Here is a 26,894-nt window from a genome sequence, read left to right on the forward strand (position 1 = left end):
TATACTTTTTTCTTTCTCTCTCTCTCTCTCTCTCTCTCTCGCTTAGCAACAAACGCAAACATATTTCCATTAATCGTTATTTTCTTTTTTTTCGATTAATATAAGCGATTCGTACGACAAATTCATTCACTGTTCGCTTCTCGAATACTCACGCATCTAAACACATACACACACGCTATTGTATACCGCTATTACCATACTTGCCGCTCTGAAATATATGTCATGGTGGAAAAATAAACGAGCCACTTTTTTTTTCTCCCATGTGTTACCTCTCTTTGGCCGTGAGAATTAATCAAATAATTACACACTGAAGTTAATAAAATCACTCGCGATCGGGAAATTTCGCCACTTCTTTGCTTCCGCTCATTCTTTTCTTTTTTTTTTCTATTTCTTACTTTTACGTCTTTTTTCCCCTTTACACATCGCGACAAGTGTTATCGAAACGTAAAAATTTATCCCCGCGAAATGGAATCGTCACGCGATTCACATGGTATAATTAATGACTCCTCGTTTGTGTATTGCAATATCACCCTTGTAGCAAATTCGATTGTATCAAGCAAAGAGCAGGATCGCTCCAAGATAGGAATGGATCTATAATTGGCAACACACATTGCTAATAATTCATAATGTTTTTTTTATAAGAATTGCGCTGGAAAATTTGTTTCACTCAATCAAGCCCCCAATCTCTTCTTAAGAACAGCTCTTTGATTAGAGATTCAATTTCTATAAACTCCAAATCACACACACGCACACATAATTTTAAGTTTAAAGACTAGAATTTCGCTATTTCGACGAATTTATTCACTTCTTTACAGGCACATTTTTTTTTTCCAATTGCTCTTTCTCACGAAAAACATTATAAATTATATTATCTTGTGGCCAACGCCGTGTCGCTGACTCCCGAACTCGTTCGCCATAAAACGGCAGGTTTTCCTTGAGAGATGCGGTGTTTAAAACTTGTTTTATGAATCATCAAGCAACGTTATAAAATTCTGTTCTGACTAGATATTATAGATATTTAATATCACAAACTATAACAGGATGCCTCCCCCTCCCCCCCCCCCCTCCTCTCCCCTCCCAATTACGAAATAGACAATCTAGATTTTTTTCTCAAGATCCGATTCGAAGATCCAAGAAGCCAGCGATTCGAGAATGCAAAAATATTTTTGCATACATTTGCGCAGAAAATTAAAGAGAAAGTGGGTGAAATTGTGATAACTATGATACATCTTGTACGCATTGAAAATGAGAAAAAAATTGTAGCAAGACTAAAATATCGAAGTGAAGTATTGGACGATTGTATACATATATCGCGAGGTCTTAAACTTTTAAATTCTTTGACGTCATACTTGGCGAATGATCTTTCGAAACTCTAACAAAATTTATTGATATATAACGGCAGAGACATTTTTACGACCAAGGAGTGGCTTTTGAAAATTATATAAATACAATCTGTATTCGCACATAAATATATGCATATTATTTATGTGCAATGATTTAAGAGCTCATTCTTTACCACTCTCATAACTACACTCACACACCACATATACGCTCTCTTCTAAATAAATTAAATAAGTCAATTACAAAAATCTTGATCGCACATATTTTTGGATAAGATTATGTTTGTCATCATAATATTTCATGAATAATTCAGAGATGAAAAGTTCAGCGACATCGTATTGTTCTAGTTTCATTTCGAAGAGGAGTGTGATTTGTATTGGACGTTATTCTAAAAGATACTACTATTCAGTTTCGTAATTCGCTAAAATGCGATGTGACATTACATTTGGAGCTTAAAATATTAAAAGGATGAGAAGTAATGTAATTTTTCTCAATGTTTTTCTCGCATATCATGCGCGCAACTTTCGCCACATTATTATTCGTAACGTGTCACGCGTGACATTCGCAGGCACGTGACATGCGTAACGACGATGTCTCGCGTTAACTTGGCGTTTTGTTCGCATCAAACAAAGGCGATATTGGAACTCGCAAAGTTCCCTCTTTTCGCATACAATATATTTTTTTTTTTTTTTATTTCGCAAGTTAGATTTAATGATATAAATTTATATAATTTAGCAACCTCGATTCCCCAGTCGAAGATAATACACTCATACACACATAAGCACACATACATACAGGCGTACGAGTCTCAACGGAGAATTTTGGAAGTAAAATAAGAAGAAGAAAAAATATCGCTACGGATCACATTTTCCGTGTCGAATTCATTGTTCATCGTACATTCGAATTAGGACAAAACGCATCGCATTCTCGGCGCACGCTTAGCGCTCAACATACAATTTTTTTCGTTTGAATATCGAATCGAACAAATCCGCACGTGCTGAGGATGATTGTATATAATTCGATTGAAGGATCGGACGATTATGTTTAGCGCTAAAAACGTGCCGCCAAACGCGATCTGATCAATATATGACGCGCTATACCATACTGTTGTTGAAGGATTCACCCGTCGAAGGACCACAAAAAATGAAGCGCGAGACAGGTCTTGCAACACCTGTTCCGAGTATGTTAGTAAAGAGAGGATAATTAATCGCGATACTTTGTTTTTTGAGAGCAACAGGTTACATCTTCGGCACATACTTTTCGCCATCTTGCTTATCTCGCGACGGTTCGATTAATCTTAGTGGCTCAATTTCTTTAGTCGATGATGTTTTTCTGCGTTTTATTAATAATTGCGCACATACTAGTTTTATACTATAGAACATTTTATTGCGAGTTCAAACGAGAAAATTATGAATATATAACAAAAATCAGCCTCTGAATCTAACTTGGCTGAACATTTTGATCGCTCTTTCATTAAGTTTTAAGTTTACAATGACGGATCGATCGATCGAAATGATTCATCTCGCCGAGTATTATAAGTGCTCTAATAACTTTTAAACAGTTCTTTGTTTTGGTAAAAAAAAAAAAAAAAAACCGTTATCCTTGTTAAATTAAAAGTATATTTAATGAGTACGTTTTAAAGAGCATATTAAATTAAAAACGTTATGTGTGCGTTTATTTGTATTCGGTAGCCTCTTAAAGATTTTAACTATTATTAGACGGACATAATCTTAAGAAGTTCATATATGAAGAGAAAATTTTGTTTCAAGTTCCCTTTCATATCTTAAGAACTTAAATGGATTTTTTTTTTGTTATTATAAAATTATACCGACATTTCATATAATGAGTTGAATTTAATATATTTTAATCCGTCACCGTTCGCATAAAATTGTCGACCATATCTCGGATTTAATATTTCTATTAACGAATATTTAACGTATTTTTAAGAAAAATAGAAACATATTTTAATGAAATATTTAGATCTAGAAAATTAACGCATCATTAATTTATCTTATTAATTTCTTTATAAGGACACCCTTAGAATGCAAGTCGGGGTTCTACGAAAGAAGAATTCCTGAAGAGAGCACATAACGATAGTTTCGAGAGAAAAGAGGAAAAACCCGAAATCGTGATCACGGAGACCATAGGATCCATTATATAAAGTACTTGAAAAATCACGAACGTCTTTTTAAATAAAGTGAAAAATACACGAACGATCAAAAGTAGTAGTAACAATACACGGTTACATGGCCACATTCGGAACAAGATGAAATCACACCAAACATTAAAAGAATTAACGGTATCGTCTCGTACACGATATACAAATACAATCGATAACAAAAAAGATTGTAATTGTCTTCACTTTCGATCGAGAGCGATATCTCGCAATTTTTGCGCCTGCCAAAGAAAAGAGTATCGCAAGCGACTCTTTGTCATCGACCGACACGTGTTTAGATGAGTATAGGGGGAAGGGAGAGGGAGAGAAGGGATTTACTAAACTCATATATAAATTGGCGAGATTCAGTCTTCGTGTAAAAAAAGAATAGCTCCTATAATATTACGATATTTATGTTTGCGATTAATTAAAATGTTTATTTATATATCACAGCACTCGTCAGCGTTCATCGTATGAAGAAGAGAAGAAGAAAGTAGAAGAAAAAGAAGGTACTCTCCCTCGATCTGCGATTATATCGACTCCGTTTTATCGTCGCAGGATTCGATCGATTACCGATGCTTGACTCTACCACAGGGGCGCGTCGATTATTATAAGTCCCATAACGATTTATTGGACAGTTTTGAATAATGATGATCTTAATCAACGAAAATTCAAACGGAATGGCGAACCAGCTTGCTATCCTACAACGTTCTAGTTCATCTCGGAGGAATCGAACGATTCTAATTCCTTTACGAATTACGTGCAAAGGATTGAGGGGTTGCAAAAATTTTAATTGGTTTGAATAAAAATAAAGATGAAAAATGTTCAATGGATACAAAGCTCTCTCTGTAACTGCATTTTATATTCACAAGATATAAAAAATTTCGTTTCAATCCTGAGATTATATATCATCCTAAAATACGTTATTTTCATGGTATTTTACGAAGTACAATTTCAACTTCGAAACTTGTACATTTAATACTTGCAAAATTAAGTTTAAATTCTTCTTGAATAATCTCAATTTGAATCGTAATATCTGCTATGATATAGGGTAAACACTATGGACGCAGGTACCAAATTTACATTTACAGATTTATATTTCATGATTTTTGTTTGAAATATATAACTGCTCCTAAAATAAATAATATAGTTAATATAAATAATATAGTTTAACAAAAGCGAATTAATTCATAATTCTTAACTTGTGGAAAAATATTTTTAATATTTAAAGACGAGTGCAAAACGGCTTATTATTAATAGACATCGGGAATTTATAGAAAAAAAAAATAATGCATAGATTGTTAAATAAAGTGACAATATCAAGTTGTTATCTCCTGGTCAGAAAAACTTTAAACAATCTAATTAAGTCCATCTCGTTATACATATATTGTTTACCCCAGAAAAGTGAGAAAAAAGTGCCTTCGGTGTCATTTCCCTTTCGTTTCCCGTTAGCTAAAAAAAAAATGGATATCGATGACCCTGCATTAAGCATATCGTTACGATCAGATGATTGATATACTGCTTATAAAACTGAGAAAATACGTTCCTTACTTTAATTATGATGCACGATAGGTAGGTCTAGAAATATGCTACATTTTACATATCACAGAACTACACGTACACCCGCTATCTACATTGTTTATTATTTTATCTAAAAAAAAATGAAGACAAGACAAAAAAAGGAAACGGAAAGAAAGAAAAAGGATTCAAAATTATATTATGATAAAATAATAATTATGCAATGTTGTAAATCAATCCAAACTTTTTTTAAAAGCAAAGTAAAATGCAAATAGCAATAGTAAGGATTATTCCAACATTGTGACAATAGTTCTTCTCATCGAAGGAAATTAACTAAATTGATTAACTTTATAACGATATTTTTATTCAGTGCCATTCGTTATTCGATTTAGATGAAAGATTGTCGCGATTTGATAGCAGGTGCACGTAATGTGCGAGAGTATTTAATATTTTTTTTTTTTTTTCATGCTCGCAACACATACATTTCCTATTATTATATCACTATTCATCCACATATGTAGTCAGACTGACAAAGTAGGCGCATGTGTCGAGCTGAATGTTCGCCGATCAAGAATCCTAGAATCCAGGGATCCTTTAACTCGAAGATTTAAGTATCCACGTATAATTAGCAGTAAAAAAAATTAATCTTCCAGAGATAAAACTATGCAAGATCTTTCAAAGTTTCATTTTCGAAAGGCATCGAATGGAGAGATTGAAAAAAAAACCAAAGGACAAATATTTCGAAATAATAAAGCTGCATATTTCGTAACACTTGAAGTAAGAGATTCTATAATTCTAAAAGATTAAAATTTTTAAAATAATCGTAAACTATAAGTTCCAAAAGTACGAAATCCCTATGTTCTGCAATTCGATAATGCCAGAATTTCCAAAGGTGCCGTAGTTCTGATATCCTTTGCGTTTTGAAATTCGAGATTGTCAAAGTTTCGAAATTCTCAACTGTGGGAATACTAAAAATTCCTAATCGCTAAAGTCTTGAAATTGATACCATGTTTACATTTATCATATTTTCACTGAAGATCCTAAGATACCCGAAACTTCCGAGTTCCAAACTTTCAAAGACTTTCCAAAACTGTCCTTCTCTCTCTCCTTTTTTAAAGAATCGAGAGTTGTAAAGGCTCTCGGAGCGCTGTGGAATTCGGAATTCCAACAAATTTGAAAATCTGTCTGAAAATCCACCCGACAATTTTGTCGACACACGACAAAACTGTGATAACAGCAACCCTGAGATATGAATCTTTAAAGATGCAAGGATCCGAAGACACGAGTATACCGATCCCCAGGAACTGCGAATGGCCCACTTCGTTGAATATTATTGACTATCGTTTTTTTTTCCCCCGTAAAAAATACCATAGATTCTATGACAATTAACAGCGTCCGAAATCAAAAATCCACGGAGATCATGTCCGATCCCTAAAGTATGCGCGAATCTAACTGAGACAAATGGGATCTTTCTGCGAAAGAGATTTCTGCATTTCTGCATTTCGTGCACTGTGCGCACGATGAGATAATGGCTAATTATTTTACAAAAACAAGTTACGAGAGTGAATAATCGCCACGTGGCAACAATCAACAGTCATTAAATAATGGCGTCCCTGCGCGAGTGCATTCCTGCATTTATTTATCCGTATTAATTCTCTGGCCTTTCTAGAAAGTTAAAAAAAAAAAAAAAAAAAAAAAAATTATTTACACCGCGATTTTTATGATTGTTCACAAAAGAAAGAAAATAAATATATATGAAATTCAATAAATGATTATAAAATTATATTTTTAATTACGCAATATTAATTGCTGTTAAACAGAGCGCGAAATCGATGAGAGAAATGCTCTTATGAGAAAAATGAGGTTTTCGACTAGTTGCTTTCTTCCCTGATTGAGACCAGAGAATTATCTCTTTTTCTTTCTCTTTATCACACCATCTCTTCCTATCTTTTTTCTCGATAATTACATGATATACGGTGGTATGTGCAGAGTAATCTGGAGGCTCGCAAAATTGCTATACGCTGCTAATAAAATGTATCACATGCCCTATATCAGCCGTGCGCCAATTATTAGTTCGACAATTAATCGGGCATGTTGATTAAAAAATGTCCTCCGGTACCGCAAAGGGCTGCTTCAGAATACAACAATATGTTATATCCTAAGTTCATTATACGCAAGACAATTCATCCTTCAACCAGTATCTCTTATGAATTCGCTAAATACAACTTCAAGACATTGTAATCTCAACGCAAAATCTAAAGACTTTAATTTGTTTGAGAACCAAAAATTCTTAGCATTTAAAATTTACACTCTTAAGAATGAAAATATCAGATAGCATTGAAGAAATAAAAGATTCTGACTCTTTGAAATCCTTGAAGAACAAATCTTGAAGAAAACACGAGTTACTGGTCAAAGAATGAAACATTAGCAAAAAATAAAATATATAATCGCTCACTGTTTACCGGAGTGAGAAATGACGGCGCAGTAATTTGGACCGTTGCTTGTCACAATCAACTAAAATAGCAGGTACAACTGAACGTTAGTTTCGATGGCGGCCAGTCCGCGCGTACAAGGCGCAGAGACAAGACCACTCAGTGGCCAATTGCATAAACATCAAACAACAATGTATCATATAATCATTCGTTGGTTCAACAACAAATCACTTTCGATATATATATAAAAATAAGGTATCAAACTTTTTTGCGTCGATTTGCGTCGAGGTACACAGCCATCGTGACTACGTGCTTAATTTACGTGTGTTGTCCCCTAGAAACCATCTGCGTCTCTCCAAGAATCGAGTGTTCGAGCCTCGCCAAGATCCTTGGATCTCTGATTTCAAGAATTAGGGAGAAGTTAGATACTTGACATGTTAACAAGATATCCAAAGATTAGAGTCCAAGAGAGAACAAGCTTGAAAGAATCCGAAGATAATGTATATATATTTATATATCCAAGGATTGAGCCTATAAAAAAATATGGAATTAATCCGAGAAAATATAAAGAGATTTTAAATATATAAGAATTAAAACACCCAAATATTAAAATTTATGGAATCCTCCGAGTGAAGAATTCTAGAAATTTAGATTTTTGACAAAATGTTTTTGCATTTTAAAAATCCTGGATAAATACAAGATGTATATTTGAGACTCAAGATATTAACAAACTTCGAAGGACTCGGAAGACCTATATTAATACGAGTTACAAATATCTCGAAGCCGCCGAATTTCTGCAGAATTTCAAGGATTCAAGGACCTCGAGGCTCGTTTGAATTTTTGTAGGATCACCGGAGCACGAGACACTTATTTTATAACGCTACGATTAGATTTGTATCGAAGTGCCCAGAAATCAGTATAGTTCCGTCAGCAAAGCTGTTCCAGACGAATAGACATTCTACAGCTGTTCTACTCTATTTCTCTCTCTCTCTCTCTTTCTCTCTCTCTTGTTCGTTTTTTTATTTTATCTTTTTAATTTTTTGCTCGCGAAACAGTGGGCATGACAACTTGTTTATTATGTACTTCAGCACATGAAAAAATGGCTTAATTTTTATGCAAAAGGCCTTACAAATTTTCTTTCCACATAGAGCATATCGCGCGTTTTATTCGCTTTTATTCTTTTTTTTCTCTGTGTAGGTGTGTAATCTCACGCGAACTATATAAATAAATTATAAATTATTACACCTGATATATATAGTCTTAACCCACCCCCTTCTATATGTTTCGTGCATTTCGGAAAAAGCATTTATAATATAGTTACAATAGTACTCGCACAAGAGGATTACTATTTATTCTCAATTATACCATTAAAGGGATTCGTAGACCATCAACGTGACGATCAACATCTAGATTCGATATTATATCGTGTGTATGCTCATCGCTAATTATGCTAAATACTACATCAAAAATTCGAAAACCAGAATGTGCCTCGATTGATTAAAGCGCTGCTCCGGTCTTTTTGCCGCTTAACAATTCAAGTCCATATATAGCTTTTCGTCAAACTTCTCAATTTAAGACGAGAAGGACAAACAAAAAGATAAGTAAGATATATTATAGAAGAACTCTTTCGATCTGAAAACGCGTATAAATGCAATATTGAAAAGATATATTTCTTAATTTAATATAATAATAATTTAATATAATAATAATAATTTAATATAATAAAGTACAAATATATATATATATATAATTGAAAATATTTCATATATAATTTACATAATTTAAAAAATAGATTATATTTTATATATTAATAATTTAAGATAACTTTTTTTTTTATTTCATAATTTTTATAATAATTTTTATATATAGTTGAATATGCTTGTACCATTTGTACCTAGTTCGCTGTTCCAGATTCATATTACAGCTTTTAATTGTAACAAGTGTTATTTTAACATATCAGTTGGACTCAAATTGTTAAAGCATCTATTTTTCCTCAATTGCGACGATAACAAACAAAAATCAAATATTTTTTTATTTCCCAAACTATGACTCTTCGAGCAACAATTTCGTCGATTAAATATCTTGAAATAAATACTGAAAAAACGTTGAACGGGCACAATTCCAGAAAAAATTAATGAAAAAAATAAAAACAAGTGTTACATTAAAGATATAGGTATAGTAGACTGCCGATTTTCTCAAATTTTGGCATCGATGGAAAATTAAACAAATCAAAATTCAGACTAATTTCAAACGAAAAAAAAAAAAAAAAAACGAAAAAAATCTTTAATATTATCTTTAGAAAACAAAACAATATTAGTAACTTTTTTTTAACAAAGATAATTCCCTTTTACAAGGTGTTAAAGAAATTTCACGAGTTAAAATCCAAAAGAGATTCTAACCGGTTAAAGAGTTCGAGTTCCAGTAGTTAATTTCCAGAATACACCACATAAATATTTGAAAATAAGATTATTCAACTTTTTACAGATCAATTAATTATCATCGACAGTCTACCGCAGCTAAATTGGATCTGCTATCATATACAAGAGCACCCGATAGGCGGGGCCCCTTGCCTGCTTGCTTACCTAATTCTTCATTTAGCCCGTACTCCGACGGTCTTGCACCGCGGGAAGCGTCACTGCTGCACCGGCGTGGGCGGATACGGGTATCCGTATGTCGGCACCGCTTGAAACTGGCTGTAATGGCCCATCGATTGGTAGGCGCAAGCGCCGGCGTTGGGCGGCGGTCGGTTAGTCTGGAAGAACTTGTTATTCACGAGATTTTGTATCCCGGAGTCCGCGGGCCCGCCGGACGGCATCATGAAGGGCGGCGGCATCGAATACACATTCGGCCCGTTCTGGCCGCCGCTGAAGCCGTTCTGTCGATTTTGAAAACGATTACCCTGATAACCAGTGGTTCTACCTTGGTATCTGGGTGCGCTGGCGGTTTGATGTGCCGGCTGGCACGTGCTGTTAGCCGCCTGGTAACCATTTTGATAGTTGTTAGTGGACTGTCGTTGCTGCTGTTGATAAGAATGCTGCGGCTGATAATTATTTTGACGATTGACTTGATAACCGCTGTTACGCTGATGACGCGTTACCATTTTCTCCTGCGCCATCTGACTATGTACGTGCTGGTTCGTCTGGTGCGGTATGTGCTGATTCTGCCAGCTACTTATCGTCGGACTGATATTGTTCCTAGGACTGCCGTGAGGATTGTTATCTTTATTGCTTCGTCCGTGGCTCCATCGCTGTCGTCCTTTGCCATATTGGTTCCTCATAGAATTTGCAATGTCTGCCAGTTGCGGATTTATAGATTGACCAGCTTCTTCTAGCACCGCAATCAATTCTTTTGCCTGTCTCGCGTTATTCGGTGTGAAATAAGCATAGGCGGTGCCGGCGCTCTGACAGCGGCCAGTTCTGCCGATCCTGTGGATGTAGTCCTCGGAGCTGTTAGGATAATCGAAGTTAATGACATACTTAACGTCCTCGACGTCCAAGCCGCGTGCCGCCACATCGGTCGCGACAAGAATCATAGTTTTTCCATTGCGAAATTCTGACAAAACGTAATCGCGCTCCGGCTGCGATTTGTCGCCATGAATCGAGATAGCTGACCAGCCCTCGCGTTTGATCGTCTTCGTGATATCGTCCACCTTCTTTTTTGTCTCCACAAAAATGATCATCTTGCTGCCGCGTTCGGTTCCGATTTCGCGCAACAATTGCGACAGTTTCAATTCTTTCTCGTGTTCTTGACAGATTTCGATGATTTGTCGGATATTGTGATTGGCTGCCAAAGTCAAAGAGCCGATATTAATCTGGATGTAATCGGTGAGAAAATCCTCGGCAAGAGCTTGCACTTCTTTGGGCCAAGTGGCAGACCACATGAGCACCTGTCGATCAGGCCGGATCTGTTCGATAATTTTGCGGATTTGCGGTTCAAAACCCATGTCCAGCATTCGATCGGCCTCATCCAATACCAAATACGTGCATCTACGTAGATTAGTGGTGCCTTTTTCAAGGAAGTCGATCAACCTGCCGGGTGTCGCGATGCAAATTTCCACCCCGCGTTCAAGATCGCGAGCTTGAGGCCCCTTTGGCGAGCCGCCGAAGATGCAGGTATTGCGAATGCACGATGACGAGCCGAAATCACGCGCTACTGTTTGAATTTGTTGGGCCAATTCGCGCGTGGGAGCGAGAATCAGAACAATTGGACCATCGCCGCGGTTGAGGCGAGGCTGATGATTGATATGCACTGTTGCCGGAAGGATATACTAAAACAAATATAGAAAAAAAAATATATATAATGCTCTTCATATAAAATTTGTGTTATGTTATATTAAGAAGTAAACATATCTATATCATTCAAATTTTTCTTTGCATTCATCAATCGATTTCTCTAAATAACACCATTCAAATTTATTTTGTATCAATATCCTAATTAAAGAATTAAACCTTCTGTTCTCTCATCATAGCTTTAAATTGATATTAAATAAGAGAAAATGTATAAACTTTTTTCTTGCATTTTATGTCAAATAAATTAGTTTTTTCATACATCCTACTAGATTTTAATATCAATTCAATATTACAATAGTATAGAAGAGAAATCAGAAATATTAATTTAATACTTACTTAATTAATACGCTATACTCACTGCCAAGGTTTTCCCAGAACCAGTTTGTGCAATCCCAACAAGATCTCGTCCACTAAGTGCAATTGGCCAGCCCTGAGCTTGAATTGCAGTAGGTTCGGCAAATCCTTGTTTTTTGATTTCCTCCATTACATAGTCTGGAAAATTGCTCTCCTCAAAGGCTTGGATTGGAGAAGGTGTATTATTGCCTTTGACAGTAATTTCCTTGCCCGCATGATACGTGCTAATCTCATCAGGTGTTCTATTCAGAACATTTATATGAGGAATATATAAATTCTTTGTTATTGTAGGCAATTTGGACAGATCCCAACTAGGTTTCTTTAACAAATCGCCTGGAGTCTTCCTGTTCTGTTTCTTTGCACCATATTCCTTCTGGCTCTGTTGCTGACTGTTCCAGTAAGTTCCGCCACTTCCTCCAGTGCGATTAGCATGGTCTCGATTTCCCCTGGTCCTATAACTGATTGAAAACTTATGTATATCTGAACAAAGAAAAAGTCAGAAAATAAAAACATAATTGATACCTTTGGCTAATTCATGATTCAAAATCCTTTTTGTCGACTATTTCGAATTAATAATGTATGTATTTGTATATATATTCACTTTGTTTAAAATTTTAAAGTATAAAAAAAAAATAAATTTATTCTTACAATACAATATATTTTTTCACCGCGGCCAATTTATCGCTATAACACAGTTATTAGATAAAAGAAATCCGTCGGGCACTTAAAATGCTTTTGAATCCGTCGGATTTAATTTCATCTCGTAAATAGAAAATGGAGCGAGCAGCTACAAGCTCGTAGCACGAAATGGCGGCCGCTAGGCCCAAAGAGTCCAAGAGACAGCCATCACGAAAAAAGATCTCAGTATCCCTCGACGACGAACTAATCTCATATCTCGGACATACCTGCTTTGCGTTTGGGAGTATCCGTTGTACATTGTTACGGTATCGCGGTCCAGTTTGAGTCTAGTGACGTTTAATCGGCGGCAGAAGTGGATCCTGGCTGGGCCCTGGAGTCACGAAGACAGCGCGTCAGCTGTAACGCCTGTACGGCAACGAGATCGTGGACGTCGAAGGACAAAAGCGTGGTCCTCGTATAACTTCGGATGCTGTCGCGCGAGCGATAATACTCGCGAACGAGCGTGCTCTCGGTACAGCAAATCCACGGACTCAACCCACAGGAGCCGGCGAACGGAGCTGCTAACGAACTGACAAGCTCCGACGGGACGGAAGCGGCCGACTGATCAGCGCTTCCGCTTCCACATGCGGCATCGACCCGCGAGTCAGGGCACGCGCGATTGGTCCGGCCGCTCGCTCGCCGCGCACGCGCAGTTGACCCGATCGATCGATCAATGTTCGCAGGTATAGAACGGACAGTTCAGAGAGCACTGCTCCCAGATCGTGGGATTTTTCCATAATATATATAGAAAACTCTTCAGAAAGAAACACACACAATATGACTGTCAAATGGAAAAAAATCATTGTTTGATATCTAAAAAGTGGAAGACTCCCATAGTCGAGTACTTTCTGTGTCGCATTTTCCCTTTCCTTTTCTGATTAATCTTTACAGAAAAACTGTCTAATCTAATTATATTGAAAGACAAAGAATACTCGCTATCTCTCTCGGATTGCATAAAAAAATCTATTCGTCGGAGTAATGTTTGATTGACCAATCGGAAGGAATGGTTCCTTTGTCCTGATTGGTCAATCAAATGCTGATATCTAATAGAAATTGTGGATTTTAACCAACGACATTTTTGTTTCTAGAAAATAAACTCTTCTATTGGATGTCGAATGTCGACAGTGAATATCTAGAATCTGGCGGCACTTTTACATTAGACACATGATTGGCTATTCTGATGATCCTCGATTCTCGCGTTGTTCATGCTGGTTCATGTTGGTTTGCGCTACATGATAACGGGGCGGCAAATCGTTCGCATTCGGGAGAAAAACGCGGCAAGTTGACGAAGGTGCAAAGCAAATGTTGCTTCTACCGAAAAAAACTTGGACGATTTAATTCCCGGAATCTAAGAACGTTGTGATCGTATACCTCGACGACGCTGATTTAATCTCGGTAAAATATTACAATTGACACCTCCGACCGACATGGAAACGGTCGAGGACGGCGAGCAACCGAACGTTCTTCGGGAGATAGCGAGCGATGAGGAACTGGAACAGATCCCGAAAGAGCTCGCGAGAAAGATTCACGCGCATTTTAATGCGAAGTTCGATGAATTTATAACCGCCAAGGCCGTTTTCGAGACTAGCAGGAAGACCTTAGGTAAGCTGGATGCCGGTTGTGGAATTTACATTCGAATGAATATTAACACGACACACATGTTTTATTTACATTATCTCTAAGAACCGTATTTTGAAAATGCGTTTTTTGTCATTCTCGTTTAAATCTCTTCTAATTGATGCATGTTTACTTCTCAAAGTTTCAATGCGGTCTTAAGTGTGGGCTTAAATATAAGAAGTATAGTAAAATGTATAACCAAATAAAATTTAAAAATTCTTTTGTGAATAAACACTGTAGAAAGCTATAATTATATGATATGTTGGCATACAGAACAAAATTTAGAGAAGGCACAGAAGGAAGTTTCGGAGCAAAAATTGGATCTTGACGAATGTAGGGGAAAATTAGAACTGTCTGAACAGAATAATGCAGAGATATCTAACAACCTTGAGGAAGTGAAGAATGAAGTACATAGATTACAAGAATCAGTTAAACGGTAATATATATATATATATATATATATATATATATATATATATATATGTATATGTATATATATATGTATATATTTTAAAATGTGTATATATTAATAACTATTTTTACTACTACTCTAAAAAATAAAATAATATAATATGAATATAAATAATAAAATTATATATTTATGTTTACATAGAAGACTTTGTGCTTGCTCTTAATGTAATTTTAATTATATTTAATAATCTCTTGTAATATTTTATATATAATGTGAATTATAGATTGGAAAAAGAAAATGGTGAATTACGGAGGCAGAGAGATACACTTACGGATGAGACAAATGCATTACAACTGCAAGTTGAGAGGCGGGACACTGAGATCGAAAGGATGCGTGTTGAGTTGTCTTCTTTGAGCTCTCAGCTTCAAGCTGCTATTGCAGCCAAGTGCCACACTTTAACTGAGACAGAGGAAATTCGTAGTCGAGAAATGACTTTAGACTTTAAGTAAGTTAGTTGAAAGAAAATCTGTCTTTTATATATATGTAGAAATTCAGTAACATATATTATTCACTTCATATGCTATGTATACAGGGAGAAACGGCTAGAACAAGAACGATCACTTCTGTCCCAGCAAATGGCAAGTCTCGAAGAAGAATTGGCTAAAAGGACTTCTGAATTACAAGCAGCAAGATCTGAAGCTTCTAGCAGAGCCCTCTTAATTGATACCAAACTGTCTCAGCGTGAAGAAGAGCTACGAATATCTAATGAAGCCAATTCTCAATCGCGAGAATCAGTCTCATCTCTTCAAAAGCAATGTGATGAACTAGCGCAGAAATTGGAACAGCAGCGTGCTCATGAAATTGCCATAAATGATTCTTATCAGAAAGAAATTAATGCGCAGAAAAATCTAGCTAGTTTGTATGAATCTATGAAGGATGATGCCAATGCTAAGGCTGAGGCAATTTCCAATGCAGCAAGCGAGCTACAGAAACTTGTGGATAGCACTGCAGAAGAGTACGGAACCTTGGAAACAAAGTACAATCAATTAATGCTCCAACACAAGCAAGATATTGATGACAAGGAACAAAATATTCAGGATCTAACGAAAGAACTTGAACACGCTAATGAACTGCTAAAAAATATCCAACAGGGTGAGTTATATATTTTTCCATTTGTCATGTATCAATGATTGTTAGTTGATATTTATCAGATACTTTTTAATTACACACATCTTATATCTTAGGATTGGATATATCGTATTAACCTTTAATAATATTTATATAAACTTTTTGATTTTATAGAGAAATTAGACCAAGCTGTAGAACAATTGGCACCTACAGCAGCAATAACAAGTCGAGTGCTACGAAAGGGCCTAAGTCTCACGCAGATTTATACTCAGTTAGTTGAAGCCACCAATGAATTGACCTTGGAACGAGAAGATAATGAACGATTGAAATCACAAATGGACCTGATTCTTCGCGAATTAGAGCAAAAAGCACCGTTATTGCAGCAACAGCGTCAAGATTATGAAACTGCCATGTCAAATGTGGCAACACTAACTTCTAGATTGGACGAACTTCTTGCAGAAAATCAACGTCTTCACGAAAGTTCTGATGAAGCCAATCGTCTTGCCAAACATCACACTACAGAAAATCAAAAATTGAAAACTGAACTTGCTGATCTGGCCAGACAAGTGAGTTATACACAATTACATATTTTTTGTATATTATTATATATTAAAGAGAGGGATTCCAAAAATTATAAATTGAAGTGATCTATCTTGATATACATGTTTATATCAATTTGCATTCCTGCAGGTATGTTATCTTCTCAAAGAGGTTCAAGAAAGCCGCATCGGTACTCGCATAGAAACTAGAGATTTGTCTTCTTCCATGGATACAGATGACATTTTGTCATCACAGATTATCAGCAAGAAATTAGTGACTTTCAAGGATATTGAGGAATTGCAAGAAAATAATCAGAAACTTTTAGCGGTTGTTCGCGCATTATCATCTAGACAAGAAGAGATTGAACGGGCTACTGATGAGATAAATTCGGGTGAGATGAAGGAGAAGCTAGAGCGTTATATGGAACAGTTGGCAGACATGCAGGCTGCACAGGATAGACATTCAAAGATGGTGGATGGTCTCTTGAAGCAGAGAGACACATACAAGAACATGTACCAACAGATACTGAAAAGCTCCAATGAGAAAAAGGAAACAGAAAAAGATGTCGAAGAGCATAAATCGAACAAAGAGTCGAAGACGACAAAAGATAATGAAGAAAAGGAGGAATGGTCTAGGAAGTTAAAAGAAACCGAGGATAAGTTTAAACACGTTTCAGATGAGTACGAGATATATCGAAAGGAGCGGACTGCGCATGAGAAGATGTTGAGCGAAGAAGTGGAAAGGCTCAGGAAAGAAGCAGAGGCAAATTCAGCGAGGTGTTGTAGACTGAGGGCACAATTAGATTCGGCGAACGAAAGATTTACATTATTGCAAGGCAATGTTGCTTCTTATAAATCCCAGATCAAGGTCCTTGAAGAGAAATGCACTAATTACAACGTCACTATCGGTAAACACGAGCAAAGTATTATGATTCTAAAGGACGAGACGCTTGCCGCTCAGACTCGCTTAGCCCGAGCTGAGGTTCAACTGGAGAATCTTCGTCAGGAACGTCAACTCTTGAAAGATTCCGAAGGGCGTCTTCTAAAGGAGCGAGAAGTCTATCAAAGGGAAAGACAGACGCAATCTTTGCTTAGAGCAGACATGGAATCTATTAAGGCCAGTCTGGAGCGAGTCCAGGCTGAAGGACATCTCAGAGCTGAGCAGAGACTTGACGATGCCAACAGAGAATGTGCCGCTCTTCGGCGTCGTCTTCAGGAAGAACAGGATCGCTTCAGAGAGTTGGCAGGCCATTTGGAAAGACAATTGGCGACTGTCCAGGAGAGATTAAAGGAAGAACGTGAATTAAATGAGAGACTTAAAGCTGAATTGGATCAAGCAAGAGAGACTGAGACCCAAAGCAGCCAAAAGATTGATGAACTAAACAACAAATTAAGACAGGCAGCTGCCCATTCTATTTCTAAACCTTTGACAGGGGATGAAAATCTTGTAAAAAGGGTTAAGGAATTGGAAATGCAACTGAGCACTTATCAGATTGAAGCAAAATCACTCTCTGAACATCTGAAAGCAGCCAGACAGCAGAATCAACAATACTGTGACATAGCCGAGAGCGCTGAAACGCAGTTGAGAGAATTGACAGCTGAGTATAACAAGTGTAAAGAGGAATTAGAGAACGCTTTAAAAGAATCACGCATGGAAATTATTTCATTACACAAGAGAGTAAAGGAACTGAATGATGAATTGGCGAAAATATCGAATGGCAGACAAGAAACTGACTCAGAGTTGAGAGATAGATTGGCTGAGGCCGAGAGAAAAGTCGAGGAATTGGATGAGTTGAAAGGTGAATTAGAATTGTTGAAGAACGATCTAAAATCTATGTCTATCACGACTAAAGAGGCAGAAGACAAATATACTAGGGAGATGATGCAGCATTCATCCGATTTGCAGGCAAGTCTAGCAATAAAAAAAAATTAATTAATTTTTATACAAATTTAGAAATTATTCATTTACATAATTGTTTCTTTAGGTTTTGGCCAAGTTGAAAGAAGAAGCCCAGCAAGTTCAACAGAAACTTAGCATTTTAACTCAAGAGCGAAACACAGCAGTGGAAGCTTTGGAAATCGAGAAATTAGCTTCCAAAGAAAGAGAGCAGAAGTACGTGAATGAGATCGAGGAAACACAAAAAAGGATTGTAGATTTAGATGCCCAAAATGCGCTTTTGCATAATCAGATTCAGGAATTGGGCGACCGAGTCGCCGTCATGCAGAGTCAGCAGACCAAGATAAGTGGAGGAGATAGTCCTGATACTAGTTTCGAAGCTCTGAATAAAAGTTACAGTAATTTAGAGGAAGATTCCAACTCAATTGAACAGTTGTTGAGGGTTATGAAGTATTTAAGAAGAGAGAAAGACCTGGCTTTAGCCAAATCCGATGTTCTTAAAGCAGAAAACCTCAGATTGAAATCACAGATCGAGATAGCGGAGAAACGACTGAAAGAAATCGAAATCTTGCTAAATTCTGAACGAGAAAAATCCGAAATTGATGTGATGACTACATCCAAACATGCAGAATTGCTGCGCAAGGTGGAGACTTTGAATGCCATTACAGATTCTAACCGAATCCTCAGAGAAGAAAGAGATCATCTAAGTGCAAAAGTTAACGAACTTTCAGCTAAAGCGAACGCTTTATCAGAAGAAGTAGTGCCTCTTCGAGATATATCTAGAAACTTGACAGCCAAAACTGAAGCTCTGGTTGAAGAAAACAACAGCTTGAAAGGCGAAGCGACTAGATGGAGGCAAAGGGCAAACACATTATTAGAGAAGGCAAATAAGGCCAGCCCTGAGGACTGGCGGCGGCTTCAGACCGAAAGAGAGAACCTGAGTAAGTTGCTGACATCAGAGAGGGAAATTCATGCAAAGAGAAATGAGGAATTTAATCAAGTGAAAACGGAGAAAGCAAAACTCGAAGAGCAAATGGCGGAATTGCAGAGACAGATACAAGCGCAAGATGAACAAATGTTACGAGTATCGGAAGAGGCGCGCAAACTGGGCCAAGACCTCAACGAGGCATTAGCCGACTCCTCTTCGAAGGCAAAAGACTTGGTTTTCCTCAGAAAAGAGCTAGGCGACAAGGAAGCAATTCTTAACGACATCAGAAATAAAGAGATTCAGATCCGCAAAATAGCTAAAAAATACAAAACACAATTCGAAGAGCTAGCGAGAACCGTAGAAGAAGAAAAGAACCGTAATGAAGAAACCAGGAATGATGAAACTTCCGGCACAACTGTCCATGACCGCGAAGATCAATTGAGAGAAGAGGGTCGTCAGGAATTCCGTCAGGTAAACGCCGAACTTGTAACGAAGGTAGATGATTTAACTCGTCAAATGACAACGGCTCAAAGCGAGGCCGAGAATCTGAAAAAGGAAATTGAAGCTATGAATCGCAATAGTGTGGAGAAGGAGGAAAGAGCAAAACAAGTTCTTAAAGGTGCTAGAACGAAAATCATGCAACTGACTGAGTCGAAAAAGATTTGCGAAAAAGAATTATTAGACTTAAGATCTAGAATAGAATCTGGAGGAGGCAGCGCAGGAGTTCAAGGAGATCATCCCGATACGGAGCATGATGCGCGATTAATGGCGTTAAAATCGCAGATGGAGGGCCGCATCTCCAGATTGGAGCATGAAAAATTAGAAGTGCAAGCGGAGAAAGAGGCGCTGTTGCAGAGAGTTGCTCAGCTGCAGAGACAGCTGTCAGGAATAAGCGGAGTGAGTGCAACTACGGAGCCGCCCACGGCGAACATTAAGCCGATGTCAGCAAGGGCAGAGACTCCCTTGGCGAGTATCAGACCGATGAGCGTCGTGCAATCGAGAACGGCGGCTGTGTTGCCAACTACGGCTAGCGCCCCAGTCATGGTCGCGCCGCATCAAATGCAGCAACAACAACAAGTGGTGCATACCACAGAGACGAGCTCGCCGACTAGTAGTTTAACCGACTTCCAGCCAGCAAGCACCAGCAGTTCTTCGCAGAGTGCGCAAACCAGTAGTCTTCGTCAATTGGTGGTTCAACCGCAATTAAGTGAATCGGCCGAATCCACACAGAGAGAAGACCCGGAAAGTGCCGAGACGCTCAACATGCAGCCGCAGCAGCAACAATGCCAACAACAGCAGCAGCAAACAGTAGCGCTCGTAAGTCCCAGAGTAGAGCAGCAGCAGCAGCAGCAGCAAGTTGCTATCAGCGATCAACAACAAACTGTAGCGAGCAGCTCCACGCAGTCGGTTAGTACGTCCCAAGCTTCCTCGGGACTGAAGAGACCCCGGGCCTTGGACTCAACTGCCTCTGGCTCCGGGATAGCCGAAGAGGTAGATCACGGACGGCAGGAGCAGGTGCAGAGTCCAAAGACCAAGAGGAGTAGACAGGACATTAGCGCGACTGCGAGTGCCAGCGCTTCTGAAGTGGAATATCAGGTAAGAACATATACAACAATACAACAAAAAGATAAAAGATTTGTGTATACATGCGTGCGTACAATTCAATTTTTTAAATAATCTTTTAACTGATATCGATATTATCAGGTGCCTACATCCAGTCAGAGGGATCAAGATGAAGAAGTAGAAGAAGGCTGTGTAGTAGTAGTAGATTGTGATGAGGGTGAAGGTGGAGGCAACCATCAGGCCCAAGAAGAAGAGGAATTTGAAAATGATCCATACGAGGAAATGGAAGAGGAAGAAGAGATGCCCTATGAAGTTGAAGTTGAGGTAGAACGGGATAATAACGAGGTAGAAATTATCATGGAGGAAGATTCTAGAACTAGCGTCGAAGTTCCTAGACAAGGTCAAGCATCCATTCCTACTAATCAGCAACAATCTGAAGCCATTAGCAGCGCTGGACCGACCGGAGAGCCACCGACCTTCACAAGAGCTAGAGGAATCGCGCCTATGCCGAGACAGCAGCAACAGCAACATCTTCTTCTGGTTGATATTTAAAAGATAACATTTTTAAAATTTGAAATTTAAATTTTTTAATTTATAAAAAAAATTTTACATACGCGCATCTCATATTGTTGTCTTTTTCTTCTTTTAAAAGCCTCAACCAGGTTACGAAGACGGCGGCGATGACTGCATTGTTCCTAGCACACCAACTCTTTTTGTTCCTCGTCGCGACGGCTTCGGGGAAGCTGTGAGTTCTCCACAAGTACCTCAGGGACGTTTTACCTTCGGAGATCATTCAACACCTACAACAGCCTCCTCAACACCGTCCCTAGCAACACCTACAGGTTCTATTAGTAGGACCATATTTGGTTCTTCCAGTTCTACAGTAGCTCAGGTTGTTCAAGAAAGCATGGACGATAGTAGGATAGATTTGACACAGCTGGAAGACGGCGGAACTGGTCGCAGCGTTCCTACAACACCTCTCCAGGTCTCTCCGGCTGCGGACTTGCCACCTTCGGTAAGGCAATCTTTTTTTATCATTATTTTCTATAAAAATAAAATATTAATATTATTAATAATTAATACTTTTATTTAATTCCTATCTAAAACAAATAGACAAGTAGTGGCCAATCCGAGGAACAAGAAACCACTGTAACCCCCGTTTCCGTAACGGCTATTTCCGGTGACAATGTTGAGGAACCTGGCATTCCTAATATCCGCATCATCGGTGCCGATGACCAACAACGCGGTTCGACTGAAGCCACAGAATCTGGCGCAGCTCCGAACGAAGGTATCTCGTCAAATTCATCGAAAGGTTTATTCTAAGAAACAGATATTATATAAAAATAATTATTAGAGACCGGATGAAAAGAGTTCATAACGTTGTTCGTGTTAATATGCCACTTAGCAGAAAATTATGATTATCTACTACTGCGTTACATTGCTCATTGGTTTCTAATTCTAAATAATAACGACTTATTTGTTACAATCCGTATCAATCTTATCGTTCTTTTTTTTTCTCTTTGCAGGAGTGAGTTCGGAGGGTGAAAAACGACCGGAAGAGCCAATAGCTTTGGCATCCGGCGAGGACGATACCGTAGACACGGTGGAAGTGACAGAAGAAGCGGGAAGTGAACTTGCTGAAGACGAAGTCGAAGAAGAGAGTCGCGAAGCAGAGGCTTCGCCATCCAGTAACACTCGTCAAAGAACAATGGCAGCCAGTCTGGCAACTGCGGGTGATCCTAATGGTGCTAGGGGAATGACTGTGAGAAGATCACCGAGATCGACCTTCAGGGTAGCGAGGGGCGCGAGGCCTACGCCGATTGTGTGGGGAGATAGTCAGTCGGGTAGAGGTGAGTGGAGAGAATGAGCGACTATTAAATCCTTATCTGTCTATTTGTAGATAGAATATAAATTTATATTATTTTTTTCTCTTATTACATTAATTTTTTATATAAAGATTTTTTTTTTATATATATATATATATTTATTAATTCTTTAGAAAAATACATTTAATTTACTATTTATGCATATGGCTGATGAATTATGGCTATTTAAAAATAATTGTACGCGCGCACGTGTGTACATGTAAAATATAACATCTCCTTATTGTCTCTGATGAAAATAGATTTTACAATAAAATATGCTGTGTATCCCGTTTTAGCATTATCAAGATATTTTTTATGTGACAAAATTTGTAATATCTTTATTTTTGAAGGACAACCTGTAATGCGAGGACACGCTAATAGAGGAACCGGCAATGAGGGGGGACGAGGACGAGGAACACGAGGCCGACGAATGCGCTCGAAATATCCTTACACCCGATACTCCTAATATCGCACATCGACTTCTGTGTCTTGTAAGTCTTTTATTCGTCAGACATTCTGTGCTTAGTTTATACTGTCGATTTATTGTATGTTAAGCAAGTAAAGGTAACTTAGTAAGTAAATCGATTAATTCATTCTTGTATAATAAATACTTTGATTTTCTGGTTTTTTTTTTTTTTAAACAATGTGCAGACCAATTATGTGTAGGAATGTTTATACTATATTTTTTTGTAGTAAATTGTTTATTTAAAGATAAACCGGAAGAATTTTTTCACAAAGATCAAGGATTTTGATTATAGTTTTGTTATTTTGAAATCCTACAACAAATTACAATAAATTTTTTCTAGTTTTAAGAAAATAGAGAATTAAATTTTATATTTTTCCGAGTGGATTCTTTGGAAAAAAAAAATGCAAAATATCCACTACCATTTCATTTAAACAAACATATGTAAAATTTAAATAGGCACATATGTAAAATATACATCAATTTTTCCAGCAGATAATATTGTATAATATCGAAATGTTTTTTTTTATACAGATACTCAATTCGGGCTCGATTGTGTATATGAGTAGCGAAATTTTTTTTTTCTTTTTAACAAAGCTAACTTTGCGGAACAGGTGTCCGCGAGAGTCGGCGTTGACATAGCGGGTCCTGATTGGGCACCAACCCAGTTCTATTCGCATGTCTATGTGCTAAATCGAGAATTCGCATTGTTATACTATTTCCGTTCTGCTGATGTTAGACAGATAAACGATTTATATATATAGCTAATAAAATTATAATCATAAATATTAATATTAACCGTTCGAAAAATTTTATTTTTAATTAAACTCCTTTTTTTAAGAATTGTTAAGAAAAGAATATTATATAAGAAAACTTATTAGGATTTTTTCATCAAAGATGAAAATTAAAAATAAATAAGATATGGAGAAATAAATTGCATGAATTGATATAAAAATAGCCAAAATTGCGATTTATTTTTATAAACATTTTTATCGCATCGATTTGCATAAATTAATCGATATATACATAAATTAATTAGTATAAAAATTAAATAATTGAGTAATATATATTAATAATTTCTAATTAGATATACTAGAGGAATACTGTTCAATCCTTTCGACGTGTTGATTTATATCACATCTCGTCTCGCTTATCAATTATTTATTCTACAATTGAAAAATAATTTGTTTAATAAATTATCTTATAAAAAAAGTGAACGCTTATCAAAATTACATTAAATTTAAAACTAATATTAAAATACTGTTTTTTGGATAAATTGTATATAAATTTCTTCTAATTTTGGCTACGATAATTGCCGAGTTGATTACATCGTAAAAAATCTTATAACTAAAAACGTCTTATTCCTGTATCCGAAAGATACAGTGCTATTTACATATAAACGCAATATGTTATTTTCGCCGCGTCTGGACTTTGTTTAACTAAGCATATACATTGTGTCTAACGCGCGAACAGCATCGCAATTTTACCAATACATCGTGAAGTTATATTTAGCGTTAAACGAGGCTGTCAGTTTCTGCAGTGTTATTAAGTTTCATATAAATATCACGTCGAAATAGAGTGTAGAACTTGTGAGAAAAGTAGACTGGTATTTTATTTCGCATATATTTATCAACTGAAAGACTTTCGCTTTTACCTCTTATCAGTCATCCAAATTTTTATATTTCTAAGTTGATATTCAATCCTTTCAAAGTATTCTTAAATACTTATAATATACTTCTAAATCACAATCACTCTCATGATTTATTTATTAAATATCCTAGAAAGATCTTCACCGGCCATATCTTCCTTTAGCGATCCTTACAATGTAGTTTAAATTTGTATAATCTCTGATATTATAAATCTGCTATATATCTGTCAACTAATTTCACTTTTTATCATTGTTTGTCCTTTATCGTCGTAGTCATAGCCATAATGGAGATTAAATTCAGATGAGTATTAATAGAAGAAGTTTTAAGAAGCTTATTTTAATCTAATCTGTCTCAGTCTCAGTTATGATCATAATTATATTTATTTTTATATCATTATATTTATTTATTTAATATTTGTTTAGCACTTTATATTAATTTTTTCACACTATAGCACTGATCAGGTTCAAATATTTTTTATGAACAGATCACTACTACTATTGATGCATTTCTAAATTCATTCTTTCTAATTAACTAAAAAGATTCAATCCTAATCAACCTTAAAAAACCTTAACTTCAGTCTCTTTGTCTTGATAAACTAATTTCAATTACCACTGAAAATGTTATTCTTTTTGTACCGTAACTATGTCTAACAGAAAAATGCAAGATATTTGATCAATTCCTGGGTAATTCAATTACAGCCTTCCATTCTGCTCCATAATACTGAATGAATGGATTCGATGAACTTCTCAAAGGATCTGTATACCAGGTAGTTGAATGTCTGTCCTGAGTCTTTCAGTGGCATTACTGATCTCACAACTACACCTGCCGTGTTGCTCAATTCTAATCCACGCCCTCCTCGTACTATTTGTCAGCAGGCTCCAAACCTCGACTTCCATCTCCTCGTAATAGATTGACGTCTGCACCGGCGTGCAACTGAGATCAGGGCTGACGCAGCAACCAGAGTGACTGTCGCATCTCTTTGACACGATGTACACTGGCTGATTTGCGCTCTCGCTTGGATGCATACTCTGCATCAGATCTCTCAGATTATAGGCTCTTGACTGGGGTTCTCTGCAAAGAAACTTCTTAGTGGCCTCCATCGCGCGCGACAGGTGGATCCTCCTCGACACCAGATGATGATGACCACCGTGATGAGTCGCCAAAACAACCATGATTTGATCCACCGTCGTCAGGATCAAAATTAAGAGTCTTAGAAGAGATCTCTTCATCGATCTGCTTTTCATAATTGTTTCACCTGAATCCGTTTAATTCAATATGGAAATTGCGCGGACATAAAGTCTGTACTTTCCGTTCAAAAATTAAATCGCACTCGATCACTGATTAGAGAAATCAATGATTCCTGGCTATGAGAAATCAATCGTGTTGAACTTATAAAAATCTGGTTCCATTGAATACCTAATTCGAAAACTGCCTCATACTGTGGCTTATTGGATGAAAAACTAAAGATATGCAGAACAAATGAGAAGTTTTTCTTCTCTTGTTGCTTTTTCAAAGATAAAAAATTTTTTCTCTTGTCTCTTCCGCTTCACGAACCTCGTGTGCAACTTTCTCAGACAAGAAAATGTGTATCGACACAGTGAACTTGATATATTTCTTGATGAAATATTCTTCTTTTTGGGGGGGGGGGGGATTAATGGACGGTAGACTCACGTGGCGGTCCCGATAAATTTTTAATTTTTGGACGGAAGTAGCTCGAATGGACGAGAAGCTACAGACACCAAGTATCGGTCGACTGAGATTTTCCCACTGGCATACGTGTATTTATATATGGAAGAGCTTGCACACGCATGCCTCACACGAGAGCACGCGTAAAGTCCGGATCGTGTCTGCCTTCCGCGATGATTCCGCTTTATTGTGCAACACCGTTGTTCGCGCTTAATGTACGACCGCATCGTTGCTGTTTAACCCCTTGCACTTAGAATAATAATTCTCGTAGTTGATAATCGGATTGTCAAGTATCAATATATAATATTAATGCTATTGATGCAATGAATGATGTGATATAATGAAGACAAATAATAATAATAATAATAAAATTAATAAAA

At 37.0% G+C, this 26,894-nt stretch overlaps 3 protein-coding genes across 11 annotated transcripts; 1 reads left to right on the forward strand and 2 right to left on the reverse strand.

Moving 5' to 3' along the window:
• Positions 1-20: 20 nt before the first annotated feature.
• LOC138931666 (uncharacterized) lies at positions 21-13,315 on the reverse strand. 3 transcript variants are annotated; one of them, XR_011446657.1, is made up of 4 exons: positions 12,995-13,315; positions 12,094-12,547; positions 10,029-11,713; positions 21-9,540 (listed from the first exon to the last, which is right to left on the reverse strand). XR_011446657.1 is itself a non-coding variant. In XM_070292666.1 (3 exons), exons 1-3 carry the CDS (start codon positions 13,024-13,026, stop codon positions 10,079-10,081), a joined length of 2,115 nt encoding a protein of 704 aa, XP_070148767.1. In that variant the 5' UTR covers positions 13,027-13,315; the 3' UTR covers positions 9,549-10,078. The 3 variants fall into 3 exon arrangements, 2 of the variants coding, with proteins under 2 accessions (XP_070148767.1, XP_070148766.1); XM_070292666.1 differs by lacking the exon at positions 21-9,540 and having other exon boundaries at positions 9,549-11,713; positions 12,094-12,541; XM_070292665.1 differs by lacking the exon at positions 21-9,540 and having other exon boundaries at positions 9,549-11,713.
• A 555-nt stretch (positions 13,316-13,870) lies between these two features.
• On the forward strand, positions 13,871-26,880 carry Mgtor (nuclear basket protein megator). 7 transcript variants are annotated; one of them, XR_011446655.1, is made up of 14 exons: positions 13,871-14,369; positions 14,658-14,820; positions 15,080-15,301; positions 15,389-15,948; positions 16,099-16,490; positions 16,615-18,369; positions 18,449-20,884; positions 20,993-21,391; positions 21,504-21,866; positions 21,965-22,139; positions 22,378-22,701; positions 23,067-23,207; positions 25,101-25,594; positions 25,701-26,880. XR_011446655.1 is itself a non-coding variant. In XM_070292663.1 (13 exons), the coding sequence occupies exons 1-12, from the start codon at positions 14,195-14,197 to the stop codon at positions 23,180-23,182; spliced, it is 7,080 nt and encodes a 2,359-aa protein (XP_070148764.1). In that variant the 5' UTR covers positions 13,871-14,194; the 3' UTR covers positions 23,183-23,207; positions 25,101-26,880. The 7 variants fall into 7 exon arrangements, 3 of the variants coding, with proteins under 3 accessions (XP_070148764.1, XP_070148765.1, XP_070148762.1); XR_011446653.1 differs by having other exon boundaries at positions 25,704-26,880; XR_011446656.1 differs by having other exon boundaries at positions 25,527-25,594.
• Positions 24,135-26,656, reverse strand: LOC138931669 (uncharacterized). The gene has a single exon (XM_070292671.1). It carries the CDS (start codon positions 26,070-26,072, stop codon positions 25,575-25,577), a length of 498 nt encoding a protein of 165 aa, XP_070148772.1. The 5' UTR covers positions 26,073-26,656; the 3' UTR covers positions 24,135-25,574.
• Positions 26,881-26,894: the final 14 nt, after the last annotated feature.

Source organism: Polyergus mexicanus, unplaced genomic scaffold, assembly GCF_030449975.1.
Source record: "Polyergus mexicanus isolate NDT 795.1 unplaced genomic scaffold, iyPolMexi1.0 SCAF_3, whole genome shotgun sequence".
Taxonomy (NCBI): Eukaryota; Metazoa; Arthropoda; class Insecta; order Hymenoptera; family Formicidae; genus Polyergus; species Polyergus mexicanus.

Excerpts from the sequence above, each read along its gene's own strand:
- LOC138931666 (XM_070292665.1), bottom strand. The coding sequence starts at position 13,026 with ATGTACAACGGATACTCCCAAACGCAAAGCAG. Across the intron at positions 12,548-12,994 it reads TACTCCCAAACGCAAAGCAG|TTATAGGACCAGGGGAAATC; the intron begins GTATGTCCGAGA and ends GTTTTCAATCAG. Across the intron at positions 11,714-12,093 it reads GTTCTGGGAAAACCTTGGCA|TATATCCTTCCGGCAACAGT; the intron begins GTGAGTATAGCG and ends TATTTGTTTTAG.
- Mgtor (XM_070292663.1), top strand. The coding sequence starts at position 14,195 with ATGGAAACGGTCGAGGACGGCGAGCAACCGAACGTTCTTCGGGAGATA. Across the intron at positions 21,867-21,964 it reads CTGCGGACTTGCCACCTTCG|ACAAGTAGTGGCCAATCCGA; the intron begins GTAAGGCAATCT and ends TAAAACAAATAG. Across the intron at positions 22,702-23,066 it reads AGATAGTCAGTCGGGTAGAG|GACAACCTGTAATGCGAGGA; the intron begins GTGAGTGGAGAG and ends TTATTTTTGAAG.
- LOC138931669 (XM_070292671.1), bottom strand. The coding sequence starts at position 26,072 with ATGAAAAGCAGATCGATGAAGAGATCTCTTCTAAGACTCTTAATTTTG.